This window comes from Cyclopterus lumpus, chromosome 1, assembly GCF_009769545.1.
Source record: "Cyclopterus lumpus isolate fCycLum1 chromosome 1, fCycLum1.pri, whole genome shotgun sequence".
NCBI lineage: Eukaryota > Metazoa > Chordata > Actinopteri > Perciformes > Cyclopteridae > Cyclopterus > Cyclopterus lumpus.
In genome coordinates, this window is record NC_046966.1 from 9,747,715 (window position 1) to 9,769,678 (window position 21,964).

Here is a 21,964-nt window from a genome sequence, read left to right on the forward strand (position 1 = left end):
GATCAGATAACCCTGGGGTTAGAGCATAGCACCCTCAGGTCAGAGCATAGAACCCTGAGATCAGAGAACCCTGAGGTCAGAGCATAGTACCCTGAGATCAGAGAACCCTGGGGTTAGAGCATAGAACCCTCAGGTCAGAGCATAGAACCATGAGATCAGAGAACCCTGAGGCAAGAGCATAGTACCCTGAGATCAGAGAACCCTGGGGTTAGAGCATAGAACCCTGAGATCAGAGAACCCTGGGGTTAGAGCATCGAACCATGAGATCAGAAAACCCTGAGGTCAAAGTATATAACCTTGAGGTCAGAGCATAGAACCATGAGACCAGAGCAGTACAGTAGCAGAACAGTGATTCCCAACCTAGGAATTTCGTTAATGTTGTTATATATATACACATTTCTTTTTATTGATTTCAAGGCCTCTAAAATCCTGCATAATATAACAATCTGAGAATTAGCTGTTCACAACTCATATAGTGTTGCAAATAGACCGTATTGCTTCGTGTTAAGGGTTCCTCTGGACAATTAGACTGGGATCCATTGCAGGTAGATGTCCAGTCCACCAGTTCGAGTTCCTCCAGCTTGAAGTGGGCCGATGATACAGCCTACAGGATATTGAACACATGGACACGCCCATGTTGCTTTCTATCTGTCCTACAGCTGGATCTGTTCTTAAAGGGGAGGACATCATATTACCCAACATCCCTCCTTGGCCTCAAAGGATGCAAGTTATTTATAAGAAATACAATTAAACTATCAGGGACTCCCAGATATGATTCATTTTAACAATCTGAAAGAGGCACAGTAATGTGCACCAACGACTTTATTTTGAGAACACCAAGTTCCAGTTAAGACATGCCCTTTAAGTCAGTCAGCTCCTCTCTGCCATATAGCCGCTGTCGGCACAACACAACAGCGAGACCCTCAGCGTCCACATCCTCCGTGTCCTTCTCTGACCGCCGCGTCTCCAGCGAGTGTCTCTCCCCTGCCATGCCCCGGGTCACCTGTCTGCTGCCTGCCCTGCTGTTCGTCCTCCTGCCGGGCTCGAGCCGGGGGTATTTCCCCGAGGAGCGCTGGAGCCCCGAGTCTCCGCTCCTCGCTCCCCGGGTTGTCGTGGCGCTCGTCTGCCGCAACTCGGCGCACTCTCTGCCGCTATTCCTCGGAGCCATCGAGCGCCTCAACTACCCGAAGGAACGCATTGCGCTTTGGTGAGTGCCGTCGCTGTAAACCGTTTAAATAAGCTTTCGTTGTTAACGTATTGTCAGCTATTTCGTGTCAAAACTTTGAAAAGTGTTTTCATAAAATAGAACTGGCAGTAAAGTACGACAAAGTGTGATCGGACGTGAGTGGGAGCTCATACCAGTCAGCAACTGCGGTCAAGCCAGCCTCCACTTCGAAAAACACAGTCAAGTCAGCCCGCACGGTTTTTTTCAGTACACGTATATACTAGGCATTACGGTACGAGCTGTACAAATTGACTTCAAAATAAGACCACACTTCCGGTGAACGTGATATGATGAAATACGCCTTTAAATACAGATACAGTAATAGATTAAACTAATCATGAATTTTATGAATGATGAATAGAATAGAATAGGAAGGTAACTCTTCCAATATTGGGACATTTTTATTTTGAATTTCAAAATAAAAGATAGAAAATCACATTCATGAGCAAACGTGTCTCTAATTTCAGACTAGATTTAGAAGGAAATGGTGCATAGTTAAAAACTAATGACCCATAGTTATGAACTCATTCCACTTCTGATGCATAGAAGACCATCTCAGGATGCCCTTCAGAGACAATCAAGACATTCTGATGTTTCATTTCAAGATGAGAGCCCGTCAAATTCTCCTTTCTGAGCGGACTTCAATTCAGTTCACGAGACCATTTATGGCTAACTTTAGATAATATTTAAAAAGGAATGGCCCATAGTTATGAACTCATTCAACTTCTGATGCATAGTAGACCATCTCAGGATGTCCCTCAGAGACAATCAGGACATTCTGATGTTTCATTTCAAGTTGAGAGCCTATCAAAATCTTCTTCCTGAGCTTACTTCAATTCAGTTCACAAGACCATTTATGTCCCAATATTGGAAGAGTTACCTTCCTATTCTATTCTATTCTATTCATCATTCATAAAATTCATGATTAGTTTAATCTATTACTGTATCTGTATTTAAAGGCGTATTTCATCATATCACGTTCACCGCAAGTGTGGTCTTATTTTGAAGTCAATTTGTACAGCTCGTACCGTAATGACTAGTATATACGTGTACTGAAAAAAACCGTGCGGGCTGACTTGACTGTGTTTTTCGAAGTGGACGCTGGCTTGACCGCAGTAGGCAGCAGCAGAGACACGTCAAGCCCTTTTCGACACATTAGAGGAAAACTCTGCCTGTTTTGCGCGTGCGCTTGTTAGTGTTGGCCAGGTGGGGCCGCTGTGTAATTATTAACAAGATGTAGGGAAACGCACGAGCGCTGTACCTCACCACACTTTACAAATCAAATCAGCGGTGAAATGAGTAACAGTTAGAGCAGCGTGTGTTGCAGGGACTCTGCCCCGGCAGCGGAGCCCGTTGGGCGGGTTGCACCAGCAGGCTCGCGCCCATAAAAAGTTCCATTCACAGACCGTCTCTCCGTTTTTCCCCTCTACCCCACCCTCCCATTTTCTGGCCCTCCCTCTTCCCGTCCCACTTCTTCGTTTTGCAGCCTTGACTGGAAAAAAAAAATTTGTTTAAAATAAATAAAATCGTGTACAGCTCACGTACAAAAATTTGTTAAAAAAATGGATTTCCCTTAATAAACCTCAGGAAGCAGGTCGTTGTGGCACCCAGCCTTCCAGATTGTTCTCTCCCGCATTGCTCACTTCCTCTTTTCATGTCGAGCCCCTGCCAGTAGATCTGTTTTTAGATTTACTATTATTAAAGATAAAGTTACTCTTTCAAAGAGCATTCAGGCCTTACAGGTTAAATTATATTTCTTGGAAACCAAGTGACCCGATAAAGGCAAGTAAGAGCAAAAGCTTCAAGCAGAGTTGTGTTTAATGGGACTGTTTCGATTCAAACCAAACTCCGTTCACTCTTATGAATTTAATGTTTGATCCATGGGTGGCGGGCCTATTCTGAGAGGAAATGTCAACTTTATTCAGTTGGTACTCAAATGATCGATTCAAGTGTCTGTGTGTGTGTTTAAACAAACCAGCCTCTGATGTTGGAGATTTTTCCCCTTGTATCACAGCCAGCGAATACAGCCTTGGTGCCTGCATCTCACTATGTCCATAGCAACATGAGCTCAGTTTTCTGCGTCATTGCTTTGATCTACAACACATCTCGTGCCTCAGTGGAACAGATAAAAGAGATTTTGAAATAATGCACGAAAGACTTAAACCGAGCTCTAGCTGGTCGATACCTGCAGTTATCATCCTGACAGGTTAAGATGGAGTACTTGGCAAGTGACAGCATAGACACACACATGCAGACTGCCTAATGGTGTGTGTGTGTGTGTGTGTGTGTGTGTTTTCTGCAGGGCCATGCAGGATGGATATTATCAATCCATAAATCTTCCATCTTTATCTGTCCGACTCTTTCTCTGCTTGGTCTCTCTCTCTTATCCTTCAGGCATGGTTCAATTGCTGGCATGCAAGCACATACTGAATAAATCCTTTTTTTATTTGCTACCTTCTGCTCATTCAAAACTTCACAGCAGTCAGAGAGGGAAATGTGGAGACTGGAGAGGGGGAGAAGGAAGATGGATTGGTGAGATGGTCACATGTAGGTGTTGGGACGGCACTGCTGTGTTAAAACACCACAGCCAGATGGGAAACTAACACCTGCAGCACGCCGCCTGTCACTCACTACACGACAGGGCTGGGAGTAAATCCATTTCTCTCATATTTACACATTCTTTCCCTCTCTCTGGCTTTGTCTGTGTCGCTGCCCCTCCCTGGCACAAACTGAGATTTGTTGTGATAACACAGACAGCAGATGAACGCCGCCACTCCTCTTTATCAGCCCCTATTGTTGGCCTGTGCTCTTCTTCTTTGTCCACGTCTGACATTAGTGATGTGCAGCTCTGCTCTAATGACAACCAGACCCTCACAGGACCAACAGTAGAGATGGATGATGAATCAATATTTTATCATCCAGGGTTTGTTTTATCCAGATAGGTCTTAAATATGTTTTATCCTTGAAGCAGCAGTAATCTGTGTGTATTTGTCAATACCCTGATTTGAGATTGTTCTGCGGCCCTCAAATAGCCCCAACATTTTTATTCATTCCAGCTTTAAGGTTGTTTTACGTGCAAGACTTGTATGAGCTTATTGGAGTGTAGTAGCTCCGATATTTGCACAGTCAATCATTTTGATCATGTTCACATTGCTGAGTGTTTTCTAAGGCACCAATAGTGATAGTCCCTGCTGTTTTATCTTCACATGTTGATATCAAGTTATTGTCTTTAAATAGCAATAAACAAAATAAATCATCATTGATTCATTTCTTGATTATGTTCTTGATTATCTTCTTGATTGATTATTAATTGTTAAGTCTACAACATATCAGTGGGAAGTGAAACATGCCAATTACAATAATACAATGACCAAGGTGGTATGGACGAATAGCTTGTTTTGTCTGAACAATGGTCTAAAACTACTGACTTTACAATTGCAATGCTTCTACACATTTGACGGATTAATAACTTAACTATCAATTGCTAACTATTTCATATAAAATGTTGTTTAATCTATACATCGTTAGTGACTTGAATTACCAGAAACATGTGCTATATCAGGATACAATAATTGGATCAGACATATTCTGAAGTACCAATCGAAACACAATTCCAATGACTGGAAGTATTGGTTAGTACCAACGAGATTAAAAATACCATTAAGGGTTTTTCACCACCTTATGTCAAACCTGCAAACCTCAATGCAGGCAACTGATTGGGATCTTTCAGGGAACATGAGCCTATAACTACACATCACGTCTTCCTGTAAGTGGAAGCATTATTCATTCAGAGGCATTAGCTCACTGCTATAAATGAATAGAGATCGAGAAAACAATAGAGCCCCTGTTGTGAGAGTGCAGTTTGAGTGACATAAATAATAACTGCTGTCAGATATTTATGAATAAGGCATTACCGTGCACAGGGATTGCACAGTGTTCATATTGCAGAGTGTTTTCTAAGGCACCAATAGTGATAGTCCCAGCTGTTTTATTATCTTCACATGTTGATGTCAAGTTATTGTTTTGAAATGGTGCAATGCAAACAAATAAAGGTAGAATCGCTGAATTTTAACGACAGTGGTCAGGAAACTGTTTTTATCAGGAGCAGCCAAGACTTGATAAGGTCAGTACCGGGACGAATACCGTGCTAGTGTATCAGAACGGTGCAGCCCTAACAAAAGCCCCATTTTCTCTCTCTCTCTCCCACTTCCTCTCTCTCTCTCTCTCTCTCCCACTTCCTCCATCTCTCTCTCTCCCACAGGGTGGCGACAGATCACAACATAGACAACACCACGGCCATCCTGAGAGACTGGCTTATCAAAGTGGAGAATGACTATCACTTTGTGGAGTGGAGACCTGAAGATGAACCCAGGTAGTGTGTGTGTGTGTGTGTGTGTGTGTGCGTGCGCACACACACGTGTGTGTGTGTGGTAAATTACTTAATGGGTCTGTCTGTGCATGCATCAGTGCCTTTGAAGACGAGACGGGGCCTAAGCACTGGAATAATCTCCGATATGAACACGTAATGAAGCTGCGTCAGGCAGCGCTGGAGACCGCCCGTGAGATCTGGGCCGACTACCTGCTGGTACGTCCTCACCCACTCAACAGCTTCATAAGCCTCCTGTTGTTAGCCTCTCAGCGATGTCTCTGGGTCAGATGTGTGCATCCTTCGTCTACATGGTAAAGGTGAATGAGATGAATGAGAAAGCACAGCTCTATCTTTTACAGAGAAAAGGAACTGCATTAAAGAGACAACATCTATGGTGAATGAATAAAGCCATGTTTCAGATGTATATACATTTTCAATGGCTACTCACTAATGCACATTATTATTTATAATGTCCTGATTTCTATTTAGTCTTCAAATCTAATCTCCCAGAGATTATCTCTGTGACATGCAAGTGCTTCTTTGTGTTATGAATAATGCAACATACTGCATAAAGAGCTGTGCTGATGTAATAAAGTAATGGAGAAGATGGAGGCAGGAAACGCCCCAATGGGAAGGAGAGGGGTGGAGATTATGTTTTCTACCACTTAGAGTTAACTGGTAATGTTTTAGGGAGTATTGTTGCCATTGTTACAATCATTTTCATATAACACAGGCACTGATTTAGAGATTGTCAAAATGTTTTCTCACGCCTTTAAGACCCAGAAATAGTAGAGATAGTAATATCTTTATTTTCCAATAAACCTCAATGTTTATTTTAACCAGGTGTTTTGATAGGATTTCAACCCCACCTGTCACTCAGTCAGCAGTGAGTTGTTTTTTTCCATAACCATGATGTGAAATGTGAAAAAAATGAATATAAAATATTATCTGCATAAAACCAGAGTTTAAAAAACCTGATTTATAAATGGCTGATATCTTCTTTCTTTTCCAACATTTGTAAGGATTCCTTCAATTTTGGTTAAAGAAACTATGACCAAGATGTGTACTGAGAACAAGTATGCAATACGGACACTGTTTCTAAATAGAAATATTTTTGGCAATTCTCTCGGGCAAGTTCTTTCAATTTATTGCCCGACATGTCGGCCAATACTGATGTATCTGGGATAAGATGATACCAGCTGATAAATCAGCCCCTCTGATTAGTGGTCAAAATAAAAGACAATAAGTACCAAAAGTACACTTTATAATCTCAGTTAAAGAACGAACTTGGCTTTAAACTGTTAACAGTGCGTAGATAAATATGAAGACTGAAGAGAATATAGGTTGACTGGGAGCGGCCTTCATTTACTGGACTGCTCTGCTGGGACACGTGGAGGTAATCACACACAAGGGTTAAATGTTGCCTGTAGTCTTTGATAAAGTGATCTTCTCTGGACGTCCAAACACACCAGAGAGCAGAACAACCCGCCGCAAATCAAAGTGCATTCTGTCTGCCAGGCTGGTTTTAAATCCTGGGCTGTGGGCTGAAACGGTTAGCAAGCAGCACATTATGTTCACAGTCCTCTGTGATCGAGCCGTGTTGCCGTGGCCCGATCAATCATTCAGTGACAGCGGGGGACATTTTGTCTGCGCTTGCATGTTCACGTTAGTGTGCGAGTCCTGTCGATAGTCTGCCCTTCTCCTCCGTCTGCAGGTGGCCGACTGTGACAACCTGCTCACCAATACGGACACGTTGTGGAAACTGATGAGTGAGAACAAGACCATTGTAGCACCAATGCTGGAATCCAGAGCGGCGTACTCTAACTTCTGGTGCGGCATGACTTCACAGGTACTGGAGATGTTTAGTCGTCATGCCGTTGAAACCGCTTCAGGTACACCTTCACATCCACTGTGTATGTGGTATGTGGTATGAATATTCTGCTACAATAAGAATATTTAACAATACCATGGTGACATTAGGAATCAGATTAAACATTTAGAAATAGAGAATGAGATTATTATATTATACAAATGTTCTGCATGGGCCTAGAATAATGAACAGCATGTTAACATAGTGCAGCTCATTGTTCTTATTCTTTACATATTTACAGCACATGGCAAAGTTTCCACCTCCCGTTTACTCTTAACACACAAACCGAACCAACAGACTGTAAAGATGAATCAACATTATCATCGTCTCTATATTCTCTTTAATGCAGTCCTGTTGAATAATAGAGCTCCTGCCACCTTCTTAACACATATGATCTAGTGGGAATTTCACACTTCATTATTTTTTTCTTATGCAGGAGGAAATCAAATTTGTGCTAATGAGTCACACTTTCGATGAGTCAATTTGAAGACTGAGTAGAGTTGCTTATTGTATTCAAATGTTTCATCTCAGATTACTGGGCCGAATCCGAATGTTCTGCTGAATATAATTTGTAAATGATTGGTCTCACAGGTGAATTAAACTTTTCTGATATAATAGTATTTAGCTCTCCATAAAGATTGTTATATGACTGGTGCACACAGGCCACACAGCTCTTTATGTTCAATTTGCTCCACCTTCTTTGTTTGTTTCTGCAGGGTTTACCAGATATTACAGAACTATAAGCCACTGTGTCTTGTATTGATGTATGCCTCATATTTTAATAAAGATTATTCAACAGCGTGATGTTTTAAATATGCAGACACACTGCTGTTGTTACAGTTATGCCAACATGCAAGACACGATGCCTTTAAGAACTCATCTTTGCCTCTTTTCAAATCAGAGTGGACATATGGACATTGTCTATCCTCCAGCACAGAATAAACCAACTCACCAAGAGTCGTCCTCTCATTTTCTTCAATGGCAGTTAATGGGCCTGAAGCAGCCTAAAGGCTAATGTCATCGTCTATTCCTATTTGTCAGTGTTGCCCAGTCTCATTCACTCATTCTTTTATTTTTCACAATTAAAACAAATATTCTTCTTAGCAATTTAGTAGTAAAGTACGGAGTTTCAGTCAAGCCTTCTTCCGGTAACTGTTACACAGGTGTAGACTTTCAGCAGACAATTTTCTCAGTCATAATATTCAAGTTCTCCCCGACAAATCTTCCCCAGCTTGATATTTCATTCGGAAAAGAGTTGGACTCAAGAGACCCGTGTGTAACCGTACAGTGTTTGTGTGCACTCACTGCAGGGTTACTACAAACGCACACCAGCCTACATTCCTATCCGTAAGCAGGAGCGCCTTGGCTGCTTCGCCGTACCGATGGTCCACTCCACTTATCTAGTGGACCTACAGAAAGAAGCCTCTCGTCAGCTGGCTTTCTATCCACCACACCCATCGTACAGCTGGGCCCTGGATGATGTCATCGTCTTTGCCTACTCAGCTCGCATGGCAGGTGAGACAAAGGGAACAGGCTTGTTATCCGGAGGGCTGCTCAACATCTTTCCAGAGATGTCTGTACGCAAGTGTTTTTATTTTCTCGCTTTTATCTCCTCAGATGTGCAGATGTACCTGTGCAACAAAGAGACTTATGGGTATTTCCCAGTGCCAATGCGTTCCTCCGATACCCTGCAGGATGAGGTGGAGAGCTTCGTGCATACTCTGCTTGAGATCACGGGTGAGTCGAGAGGTCAAAGACCAAAGACTCGTAAAGACCAGAATGATTTCTTTGTGTTTCACAGTCTTAGTGGTGAATCACTGACACAGGCTGGGCTGTGATTACACCTGCTTATGTCTCTGTCTTATGGAGGTTTGTTGGTTGCCAATGTACTGATCTTCTGTTACTGTGATTTTATCTTTAACTCGCACTGACATGTTGTGCTGCTCTGCAGGTTTTGCATTTATTACATTTTGAAGTGAATGTTTTTTTGTATCATCATGAAAAAGCAAGACAGGTTTTCCAGAAGGAGCTTGAAGTTACGAGGTTATGGAGAAAAGAGCTATTACCATAGCCAGGCAATATACCATACGCCTCTGCTTTAACACTACATACTTAATTAGATAATGACTCTTGCTAAAATGCTTCGGCAGTGAGATTTTTTTTTTGCAGCATTGAAAGCTGTTCAGATAAAACCTACAGCCCACAGGAGAGGACTAAAACGTGCCATTTAAAAAAAAATACAATCAATGTATCAAACTGTAGCTCTATAATTCAGGGACTCCCAACATCTTCATTACAAAGTCTCAAAAAATAGATTTCACAGTATCGTAAAGGTAAATGAAACTGCCCTTTGTTACTGTATGCATTGTCGTGAGTTTGCCGCTGAGTGTATAAAATCAATGGTGGATTTAGAAAATCTCCTGCGGATCCCTGATCCACATTTTGTGAACCCCTGTCCCACCACATTTCACATTCTCTTTGTAACCTTACCCCCTTTTTTCTTTTTTGAAAGTGAAAAATCCTCCATTGGAGCCCTCCAGCTTCCTGTCTCTCCCTCCCAAGCAGCCTAACAAGATGGGCTTTGATGAGGTACACACACTAAGTCGCATACACGCACTGAAACACGCACAGTAACCGAAGCGTGTGTGTGAGGTTTTGCATCTTTGTGCACCCAGGTGTTTATGATAAATCTGGTGCGCAGATCTGACCGTCGCGAGCGAATGCTAAGGACTCTGTATGAGCAGGAGCTCAGCTGTAAGGTTGTTGCTGCTGTGGATGGCAAGTACGTTTCTCATCCTCCTCCTCCCCCAACGCCTGTGTCTTCCTGATTTGTGCCTCTGCAACATGCGGTGTAGATTGAAGTAGGGAGGCTGAGCTGAGAAAAACAACCAGGGAAAAAGTAGCGGGTGCATGTTGTCAATTAGATATTCTCTGAGCCACATAGTTTTAGCTCATAGAATGTAGCTCTAATAATAGCTCCTGTGTCGGCTCTCCAGTCGGTAGGTAACAGTTTTACATATTTGATTAGGATCTTCATTTAAAATGATGAGAATGAATAGAAAAACCTCTCGTAAGGTATGCATGCATTATGTTCTGTTTGTCCCTTCGCTTCCCATTTACACACACACACACACACACACACACACACACATACATACTCATCACATCCATATGATTTATTGTTTCCATCTATCACCTCGTTGTTTTCCCTTCTCTTTCCCTCAGAGCTCTGAACAAGACGGATATAGAGTCAATGAGGATTAAAATGCTGCCGGGTTACAAAGACCCTTATCATGGTCGGCCCCTCACTAAGGGTGAACTGGGTTGTTTCCTCTCTCATTACAACATCTGGAAGGAGGTGAGACGCTCGGGCAGGCCTGAGGCCTCTGGGTCTACCTGTGCACGGTAGATAACGTTTACTACTGAACAACACAGTAACTCAGTTTGTGTGAGAAGTGGCAGCTTGGTGAGCGTAATGAGCTCTTTTTTTTATTTATGTTTCAATAAATGCACTGCCTTTCGTGGAATAAGGTTTTTCATCAAGTTTCTGTTAAGCAAAAAGAACCCTGCTGTTGGTGATTTGTCTTCATGTCCACAGTTTAGTTCAACAACATATCAGAAAATAAAATGCACTTACGGTAGATTCAACTTTTGGTTCTTTTCCATCACAATAACAGATAGCAGATCGTAGTCTGCAGACCTCCCTGGTCATCGAGGACGACCTCCGCTTTGAGGTGTTCTTCAAGCGACGTCTCCAGACGTTGCTGCAGGAGGTGACGACACACAAGCTGGACTGGGATCTCATGTGAGTGATGTAAAACACCATGTTGTAAAAAGACAGGATTATCATCCCCCTTCAGCAAAATCTATCCATCTGTCACACATGATCACGTGCTGAAAGCTCTTGTGGGAATTATGCATTTTAGCATCACACTACAGAGATGCTGCAGCATTTTCACATTAGACTGATCACTGTTATATATTAGCTAATTAGGAGGAGATATTTACACAAAGTAAAAGTACCATTACTGTTCTGCATAGCGACAAAGTGGGAATAGGCATGACAGTCTCCCAGTTCCAAAATTTATTTTTATTTATTAGAAACATCTATTTGCTTAGTCTAATTCGATGGATTTAGTCTAAAGATGATAGAACATGCTAAAATCAGTTCAGTTTTGAATTGTACGTAGATCTTTGATCAATTCAACAGTTATGGTGCAGTGCTTTGCTCATTAACTGACCGCATAATTTTGTTTAAATGATTTGACTTTTTTCTGTTTTCAATGCCGGTGTTACTTTAGTGCTTGTGATTGTTATTGTCCCTCTTATCTTAAACTCTAAATACAGTTACATTGGGCGTAAGCGGATGCAGGTGGACCACCAAGAGAAGTCTGTACCAAACATCCACAATCTAGTGGAGGCGGACTACTCCTACTGGACACTAGGCTACCTCCTGTCTTTACGAGGAGCCCAGAAGCTCCTCGGGGCCGAACCCCTGAACAAGTTGCTTCCTGTGGATGAGTTCCTCCCTGTCATGTTCGACAAACATCCAGTGTAAGTACAACCCATCTGTCCCTTCATCTTCTATCTGTCCCTCTTATCTGTCTTTTTGATTCTGTCCTCTGGCGCTCTTGTTAGTCTAATCACGTCCTCCGACTCATCAGTTCAGAGTACATGGACCACTTTGAGAGTCGGGACCTGCGTGCGTTTTCTGCCGAGCCGCTTCTGGTGTATCCAACCCATTACACCGGAGACCAGGGCTACATCAGTGACACGGAAACATCGGTGGTCTGGGACAACGAGACCGTCGAAACCGACTGGGACCGAGCCAAGTCGAGGAAAACTCAGGAGCAGGGGGAGCTGAGCTTCGAGGCCCAGAACTCTGACGTACTGCAGTCTGAACTGGAGAACTGGAGCGCAAGGGACGAGCTGTGATGAAGACGAGAGGAGGCGAGGAGGAGAGACCAACCGAGATGAGGACGAGGGAGATAGAACAACGCTGTGATAAGATGGAGAGAATATACCAGAACACAGGAGAAGAAGAGTAGATGGGCACAGGGTTGGTGACTAATGCTTTTCCTTCTCCATTTCTCTATCCATCTTTCTTTCTCTTCAGAGATGAGGTGAAGATGCGGAGTCTTGACGAGTCCCCGAGCAGCTTTTGTTTTATTTATTGCATTCAAATGCTCATCCCTTGACCAGAGCCTGGTCCAATAGTAGTTACATGTTTTAAATAATATTTCGCCCAGATATATCCCAAATCACATTATGTATAAAGTCCTAAAGAAAAGTATGTATACAATTGGAAAAGGTTGCAGTATTTAGTTTAGATTAGTACTGTAACACGTCTCTAAAGGACAACTTCACATCTCTTGATTACATGTGAAGGCTTTCTATCGACTGTAAGGTTGTTACTTTAATAACTTCCCATATGTTGCACTCATGAATGTAGCTGTGTTTTCCTTTTTACACTTTGATAACAGATATATATTGGTTTAGTGTTTCAGTGTTTGAGTTCAAGATGCAGTTTTAACCCAAACTTTCAGTTTTGTTTGTTGCATTTTGTTTGTTGATCAGAAAAACAAATGAATATAGATTTTCTTTGTAACTGTCCATGTTTAGTTCTCTCAACAAGTGTCTTTTATTTTTAACCAAAGAATGAATAAAAACTTTTAGAATGATTGGTTGTGATGTTTCTTTACTGAATTTAGCTTGGACTCTAACCGACACACATTGTGGGTTCAGCAGCTTTGATCTGAAGGTCCCACAGCCCAGTAGAGATGTTTCTTTTAATCAAGGCCTGGTGGTGTTTGCCTTCCCTGCCACTACATAATGGTCAGTTTGGGCAGCAGCAGGCCGCCATTAGTTCTCCTCCAATGTATTCACACAGATAATCCCCTATGTACTGTTAACACATGACGCATCAAACACAAAAAAGAGATTGCTCTAGTTCGAGAAATTACCCTTTATACTTGCCACACTGTAGGCTCTGTCATGCTGTTCTTAGGCACAGCTGGGCTTTAAGCTAAATGCTAACTCAGCAAGCTAACATGCAATGTTTCACTGGTAATATTTAGTTCAGCTAATTAGCAATATTATTACTCTATATAAACACATAACTGCTGGGGCTAATGGGCATGTCTATATATACTGTATATATATATATATATATATATATATATATATATATATATATATATATATATATGTGTGTGTGTGTGTGTGTGTGTGTGTGTAGTGGCACATATCTGACTCAGACTAATCCTATTATATCACTCTCTCTCTACTCTATATTTACCTCACCCCTCTCTGAGATTAACTCAGGTATTTTTCTGCCCATGCCCCTGCAGATCAATAGTCACTTTTCTACAGTAGGACCTGCTGGGGGTTGAGTTAAACCAGACTCAACTCAAGCTATCGACCTTCTCAGTTAATTTCCTTGAAGCTCCGCATCCTGACTGTCAAATCCTCTTGATGACAGGATGCAAAAGAATCAGTAAAAGCTCCGAGGGGTAAATGAGTGACATCTGTAATTAGTGAGACTACAACTAGCAGCGGTTAGGAGGCTTCACTTGATGCTAACGCATAAAACACATCTGTCCTTTTTATGTGTCTCCTGTCTGTCTTTCTTTCTACCATTTAACCTGCATGTCAGTCCTCCTTTTGCAATCCAATTTGTCCTTTACTTCATCCTTCCCTTCCACCTCCCCTTTAAGTAATAAGATTGCTACTGTTGAGCTGGAGTTTTAAAAGCCCACAGTACACACCCACACACACACACACACACACACACACACACGCACACACACACACACACACAGGAGCAACCTTTGCCCCTGAATTACAGCACTGCCATGCCAGCTATCTGTAATCTCCCTCTGTAGACCACAGAGTGCCCGGTAAAGACGGGGGTGAAGAGGCAGTGAAAGGTGCACAAGACGGAACAAACTTCACAGGATTTAAAGGAAGAAAGAAAGCAAATCAAAGAAATAGAAAAATGGCTTGAAAGTGAGGAGGAACTGGACATATTTCTTTCTTGTAGGAGTCGAGTTTCAAGGTGAGGTAAATTACTTGTGGTATATGCGGCTGACACCGCTCATACAAAAATTGATGGTCTATTAAATTAGCAACTAACAAAACAAGACAGTGTTGCTAGTATATGTCAGGTGTATTCGACTGAGCTCCAATAAGTGAATGGGATTAATGTGAAATAACTTTTCCAAATGTAGGATTTAAGATCTGACCTTTCAGAGTCTTCCAATAAATCCTCTTTTTTTCCAGGTAAGATGCAATGCTGCTCAATTTCAAACATATTTCTCTGACAGTCTTGGAAGTTTCCATCCAGAGTTGTAGTCTCAAATAGATCTGGCACAGCTCAGAGCCGGAGAGCCAAATCTAATTTGTGAGGTTATCGCTGTCAATTCACAGCCTGCAGCGACTGCTGCCACAGTGAAATACAGGCTGGCCGAGTCAGATAAAGCACATTTCAGAGATGTTAGGCCTGAACTTTATTTCTATATACAAAATGTATTTTTTGTTCTGAGCCATAAGTCTGCTTTTGGAAAACAGCATCCCACAAAGGACTGATTCATCCTGGTTGGGTTGTTGTTTTATGGATGACTTTTGTCTTCAATAACTATGTAGTTTATAGACTGGATGTCCTTCAGTAGGTCACAACACACAAATGTACATCAGTCTGTCAATGAGCAGCATCACTTAGAGATCTATCAGAAATATATTATGATATTCATAACAATGTATAATCCCCTGAAACTGAGAACGGTGGTGTTTTCATTACCTTGGAATGAGCCATTCATATCTACATGGTGAGCACTCTTCACAGAGTCCAACATATTGCATGTTTTATTTTCACTTTGTGCACAACCGTGTTTTCGCCAAACTTCCATTGCTCTTAAAATAGTGTGAATATAATAAGGATGGCCTCTGAGCATGATGAATAGCGTTACCATGGTTTTTGGAAAGGGAGGAATGAGCAGAGGGCTATTCAGTTGGTTGTTAATTGCAACCACATAGATGCCACCAAACCTTTCCAAGGGAACCTTTAATTAAAAATAGGTATATATTAAACCTTTTTAAAATAGGTGGTTACATTCCTCGACCTTTCTTTCCGTTTGGTTCTGTTTTTTTTCCTTCCTATTGCTACAGAAAACTCAACCAATCAAACAACACACTTTATTTCTGCAGAGTGATCCACTCAATAATGGAGTACTTTATTAAATAGAAACAAAAGACAATTAAAACCGTAATAGTCTGTTGATCAAGTGGACAATTGCCCAGATTTCATTTTATATCTGAAAACCTGTTGAGTACTTTGTCCCTTTGTAGAAATATTGTAACCATAATAACTGTCCACATGCAGGCTATTTAAGACAAAATGATGAATTGAATAGATGTTTTCTCCGCATTTAAAGAAAATGCTTAAACAACATCGCTCATCAATTACAAGCCTCTCTACTCTCTAATGCACAGAAACCTTCATTCTTGTAGTTTCATGTATTTTCATGTATTCACTAGTTGCTAATTGTGATGATAATGAAAGCTACTTTTGTTCTTAATTTCTCTGAAGAGCTTCCTCTGCTGCACCAAAACAGATGTGTTTTGTGGGAAAAATATGTTGTTGTTGTTCTGGATGAACATAGAAGAAATAGAAGAAATACAGTATAAACATGTCTTTGCCAACAAGTGATGGACTCCTACGTGAGAATCTGCCAGAACTGTTTGTGTTAAGCAACATTTGAATAAAAACAGTTACGGGGTTTTATTTACTTGTGCTGCCAAAGTCTATCAAATCTGATCCAACCACACCCACACATTATAGATTAAGCAGATTTATTGTATGTCAAAACTTTTAATAAGTAACAGATGTTTTTTCCAAACTTAGATGTTTGTCTCATTTAGTCATGAATATTTAATACCTATGTTTTGAAACCAAAATCAAAATGTGCACCGTAATGCAATGCAGCCACAATATGTGTATTCACAATGTGAAGAAAAGAAAATCCATACTCTTTCCAAAAGTGCTTTTGCTACTTCTCTTCCCAAACACATATATAGATCTCCGCTGAGTGCAATGACTTCACACTCTGTGGAGTATTGAAAGTCATTCTGGGAAATCATTGAAGAAATAAATTCCTGAGGCTGCACCGAAAGTCTCAGATGATCTCTTAAAGATATCCAGCAGTGTAGCTTTTGTCCTCTGGATGCAGTGCAATGAACTGAAGCATGATACAGATAACACATTTAAATTGTAACACAAACATATGCATCTGTATTTCATCATCCTGTCTCCCCAGAGGGCCTTTACTCTTCCGGCCATCATGGTGGACCTGTTCCTAAACCGAGTTCTGGTGGAGAACAACTGGGACCAGGATGAACTCAACACCGAACGAGAGATAATCGGGATCCTCGAAAACCGCATCTTGATGCTGTTCTTCGCATCTGCGAAGTGCGGCAAGTGCCGGGACTTCCTGCCTGTTCTGAATGACTTTTTCAAAAGACTGAAAGATCCTGCATACATTGAATACCCCAAACTGCTTACACTCGTCTACGTCAGGTCTCTACTTTTCTTTCCCCTTTATCTCCTTGATGCACACATGTCAGTCACATTCACACATGTTTTATCATTCATACATTTTCCACATCCATCTCCTCTCTCCAGCTTGGACCAGTCGGAGGCTCAGCAGGATAGATTCCTCAAAGAGCTGCACAAAAAGGTTCTGTTTTTGGCCTTTGATGATCCATACAGGAAGTAGGTGAAGAGAAGCAGAGAGTCTGCGTCGTTTTTATGGGGTCAAACCTGTTTGAGTGTATGTTTCAAATTTCAAGTCAAATTTAACAACATGTCATGTTAATTGCTATATGTGTGTTGTTCTGCTTGTCAGAGAACTGCAGGCCAAGTTTAAGGTGAAGGACGTACCAACAGTTGTGGTCCTCCGTCCTGACGGCTCCGTCCTCGCTCCAGATGCTGTGCAGGACATCTGTCGTTTTGGGTGTGACTGTTTCAGAGACTGGCAGGAATCAGCAGAGCTCATTGAGAGGAGCTTCATGCTCAATGAGGAGTTCGACAACCTAAATATGCGAACTGCCACTGACCCCGTGAGGAGACTCAAGTACAAGACCGTGGACGACAAGAGGAAGAAGCAATGGTGGAAGTTATGGGGGAAGGGCAAAAATAGAAGTGAGGACGAGGAAGAGGAGGATGTGAAAGATGCAACGTGGGATAGTAAGAGAAAGGAGGGAGATACAGGAACATGCCGGAGAAGATGAACAAGAGAAGGGACCAAAGAAAAAAACACATATATAAATACATATTAAAGGCAGAGTCTTGTGTTTGTTGTCTTACGTCTTTAAATCCAGCCTCCTAAATACTTAATCCTTTGTTACTGATACTCCAACCTCTTTACAGGCTCTTTGAAAAACATTCTGGCTGCATTGCCATGTGGGGCAGAACTTAAATAAATGCATACTGAAAGGAGCTCCTCTGTTGTGTTGCCGGAGGTATTGGCATGTACAAGCATAACATAACTGCCGTTCTGCACAAAACTTTGAAAGGAATTAAATAAGATTGAGTCGCTCATCATAAGAAAAATCCTACGACCGTTACTGCGAACTATATATATATATATATATATATATATATATATATATATATATATATTTATATATATATATATATATATTTATTTTTTCTTCTTCAAACTCTCAAACTTGCCTCGCAATGGTTTGACTCGTACCTCAAGAGAAGAGTACAATGTGTGAGAGTCAATGGGGAAAAGTCCACCATCCGTGCCAATAGCATGGGGATACCTCAGGGGTTGGTTCTAGCTCCATTGCTATTTAGCATGTATATTGGCTGCCAAATGTATGCCGATAATACAGTTATTTATACATCAGCCAAAATATCTAGCCAGGCCGCTGATCAGCTTACTGACGCTTTACATTCCGTATTGCGTCCTCACACTTAATGCTGAATGTAAAAAAAGCAGACTCCATCTGTTTTTCAATACGTAAATGACATAAAAATGCAAGATTCATGGTAAAAATAAACAATAAGGTAATCAGTGAGGTTGACAATGTGAAGTACTTAGGAATCATCCTCGACTCACATCCAAGACTTGATAAACAAGTGCGTAATATCAGCAAAAAAGTTAAATCAAATCTCAACTGCTTCAGATTCATCAGAAAGCATCTGTCATTCAGTACAGCCCAGCTTTACATGCATGCCATGATATTTTCACACCTATCATACTGCATCACTACCTGGTCACAAGCCTCACAAACAACCCATCATATCACTGTATAACCAGACGTTAAAAATTATGGACAAAAAACCAATGAGGTGGCACCATTGTCATATCTTGCAAAAACACAATATGTTCAGCTTTGAAAGCTTTATAAACTATTCTAGCTTAAAGCTGGTTTTTAAATGCCTACATGGTCATGCTCCTTCCCTGCTTAATGAATGTGTTACAAGACACCAGCAGAGTGAACACACGGGCCTCAGTTAACGGGAACTGTCGTATATGTGCAAGTAACTAAGTGATCAGTTTGTCATTAGAAGCATCACATGTACACGTACATAAGCCTATAAGTCTGGCTTATAGCTCCGTGTCTGCAGGATGTGGGTTCTTTTGCCCCTAAATGGCCAATTTTTTTTATTAATTGCAGCTATAAAATAAATGTAGGCACAGGTGCCTACTGGTGTTTAAAATTTAAATCAATATTTTGCCAAGCACCGTGTGTCCGTTATTTATAGCATTGTATTTGCCATGTTAATTATGGCGTGTCTCTTAAACCAACTTCTTACTTTGTTATTACAAATATACATGCATATACATATTTATGTTGTTTAATATGATTTTATTGTGTCTAAAAAAAGCAATAAAATAAAGTAAATATTCTGCTTACGCAAACTATAGTGTGTGTGTGTGTGTCCGCGCGAGTGTGTGTCCGCGCGTGTGTGTCCGCGCGTGTGTGTCCGCACGCGTGTGTGTGTGTCTCTGCTGTGGCTTCATGGTCATATCAGGCTCTTCCCTGCAGAGTGAATCAAACTATCACCAAACAACCAACCAGATATTCCCTGTGGTTCTGCTCCTCTATTAGTTACTGAATAATAAAGGTCTCACTGAGGCTCACTTCATTAATGTCTTCCTATTTTTCCAACAAAGTCTCTCATGCTGTAATTGCTATGCCCCCCCTCCCCGCTCTCCCCCCCACACACACACACACGTCCACACACACACGCACACACTGTGAGCACTTTATGTCTCTTGTCCCTCTGTCACCTTGTCTTTCAATCCCTTCCTCCCAGACAGAGGAGGGGAGGTGGAGCGCCGACACACAAAGGAAGAGGGAGTGAGCAGCTACAGACGTCAAGGTGAAGGAGACACAGTTAATGAGGGAACGTGATATAAAGTGTCAGGCTGGGACCTGATTCAAGTACGGCCGAGTTTGAAAAGAAAAGAAAAAACTATATTTTGAAAGCTGTTTTCTTTTTTGGATTTGCGGCCTCAAGGGGAGATAATATTTGTGAGAAGTAAGCAACTGAGAAGATTATCCGATTTAACAGCAAGCAAGATGGGCCATATGATTAATGGGAGGCTTGTAATTCTGACTGAGTGGAAACATACTTGCTAATTTATAGGGCAGAGTCATCTAATAATAGTATGCTTGATACAACTTTTTCAAACAGTTCTCATGTGTGTTTTGGTTGTTAGTGTGTGCTTTATCATAGATAAGAATGCCTTTTAAAACCCTCATCTGTATTTGATCTTTTCAACATACTGTATACTATGTTGTGTTTTCTTAATGATTGTCTGTGAAACCATTGCGTATACATTGTTTGTTCATCACTCCCTGTGCTTCCTAAGCCTCCGTCCTCCTTCCTGTAACACTCCATTATGGTGGACCTGTTTGTTGACCAAGTCCTGTTGAAGAACAACAAGGACCAGGACGAGATGGACTCAGAACAAGAGATTGTCATGCGCCTGCAGAACCGCATCCTCATGCTCTTCTTTGCATCTGCCGCATGTGAGAGCTGCCAGCAGTTTGCTCCCACGCTCACCGACTTCTTCACACGACTGACAGATGATTCTCCTGCACATTAGGTACAACACTCACACATTATGAGGTTGTTATTTACAAACGTTCAAAACCCCAAATGTATCCAGTCAGATGCTCTTCCCCCAACCTAAACATAAGGCAGGAATATACATTCAAAGCAACATTTGGATAGGGTTTCCAGTCTACCTGCCTGCATCTCCCAGCAACGTGATCTTACTTTTCCCTTCATCTGTCAGTTTGGACCAGTCAGAGGAACAGCAAGAAAGCTTCCTTAAAGAGCTGCCCAAGAAGTGCCTGTTCCTGGCCTACGAGGACCCCTACAGGAGGTGTGTGGGTTTGGCCAGTTAGTTGTGTGCACAACCTGCTGGTGGATTATTTGAATGTAAATATACATTGCTGTTATTAAATTAATTAGCTGTATGCAAATGTGTGTGTGTCCACAGGGAGCTGGAGGCCATGTTTAATGTGGAGGAGCTGCCCACAGTGGTGGTGCTGCGTCCCGACTGCTCCATCCTCATCCCTAATGCAGCGGAGGAAATACTGTGCCTCGGCCCGGACTGCTACCGCAACTGTCAGGAGGCAGCAGAGATCATCGACGGGAACTTTATGATCAGCGAGGACTTTGAGGGGAAGTCCATGCACAGCTTGACTGACCCTGTGAGGAGGTGGAAGTATAAGGTGGAAGATGAGAAGAAGAAAAAGAGCAAAGGGTGGGGTGGAGGTGGAAGGGAAGATGCTGAGGTGGATGGAGGACGGTCGCCATGGTGATAGAGACCAAGAGGAGGACAACAGGGTGGGGTTTCCTCAAAAGTTGCCATGATTTGATTGATTGAGGATGCTGCCAACATGACACGGTTCTGTTTAACCAAACAAAACCTTTTCACAGACAATACTGACATTTCTCACCCTTACCCTTGCTGCAGACATATCTTTTATATAAATGGTGTGATATGCCAACAACCAATAAAAGGTAATGCAAATCTCTCAAAATGGAGCACTAAATACTGCTAACCTCAGCTTAGAATTGACTGTTTTTAATGTCTTTGAAAGCTGCCAAGAGTAAAGCCAAGGTCATGTCTGAGCCAAGAAATACCATAATGGCTTGTTTTATTACACCCAGGAGATTATTTCAACCATTTCCCCATTTTCAACGACACGGCTCTGTAATGCAATGAACTTTTACTTGATCATTTGTACCATCCAATCAAAACACGTCATCTGTTATCTAAAAATCAATGAATTATTCACCGCCATTAAAATAATTTTGTTGGTGACTGTTGTGCTTTGAGTGTTTATGAAGTCTCGCTGCACTTTACAGGCTACACAAGAAGCAATCAGGGCTATTCAAAGGCAGGCAAGGGAAATTATGGCTTATTATGGAAACTGGCTTTTCTACATAATCAGTGATCTTCTTTGA

At 41.6% G+C, this 21,964-nt stretch overlaps 3 protein-coding genes across 3 annotated transcripts; all 3 read left to right on the forward strand.

Annotated features, from left to right (window-relative positions):
* Positions 1-656: 656 nt before the first annotated feature.
* LOC117729411 (procollagen galactosyltransferase 1-like) lies at positions 657-13,145 on the forward strand. Its single transcript, XM_034530425.1, has 12 exons — positions 657-1,207; positions 5,487-5,597; positions 5,693-5,810; positions 7,309-7,443; positions 8,775-8,979; positions 9,082-9,201; positions 9,977-10,053; positions 10,140-10,246; positions 10,690-10,822; positions 11,142-11,269; positions 11,812-12,018; positions 12,129-13,145. The coding sequence occupies exons 1-12, from the start codon at positions 855-857 to the stop codon at positions 12,397-12,399; spliced, it is 1,965 nt and encodes a 654-aa protein (XP_034386316.1). The 5' UTR covers positions 657-854; the 3' UTR covers positions 12,400-13,145.
* A 3,657-nt stretch (positions 13,146-16,802) lies between these two features.
* On the forward strand, positions 16,803-17,751 carry LOC117739587 (nucleoredoxin-like protein 1). Its single transcript, XM_034546097.1, has 3 exons — positions 16,803-17,038; positions 17,144-17,233; positions 17,367-17,751. The coding sequence occupies exons 1-3, from the start codon at positions 16,803-16,805 to the stop codon at positions 17,749-17,751; spliced, it is 711 nt and encodes a 236-aa protein (XP_034401988.1).
* A 2,633-nt stretch (positions 17,752-20,384) lies between these two features.
* LOC117739665 (nucleoredoxin-like protein 1) lies at positions 20,385-21,315 on the forward strand. Its single transcript, XM_034546136.1, has 3 exons — positions 20,385-20,578; positions 20,730-20,873; positions 20,991-21,315. The coding sequence occupies exons 1-3, from the start codon at positions 20,385-20,387 to the stop codon at positions 21,313-21,315; spliced, it is 663 nt and encodes a 220-aa protein (XP_034402027.1).
* The last annotated feature ends 649 nt before the right edge of the window (positions 21,316-21,964 follow it).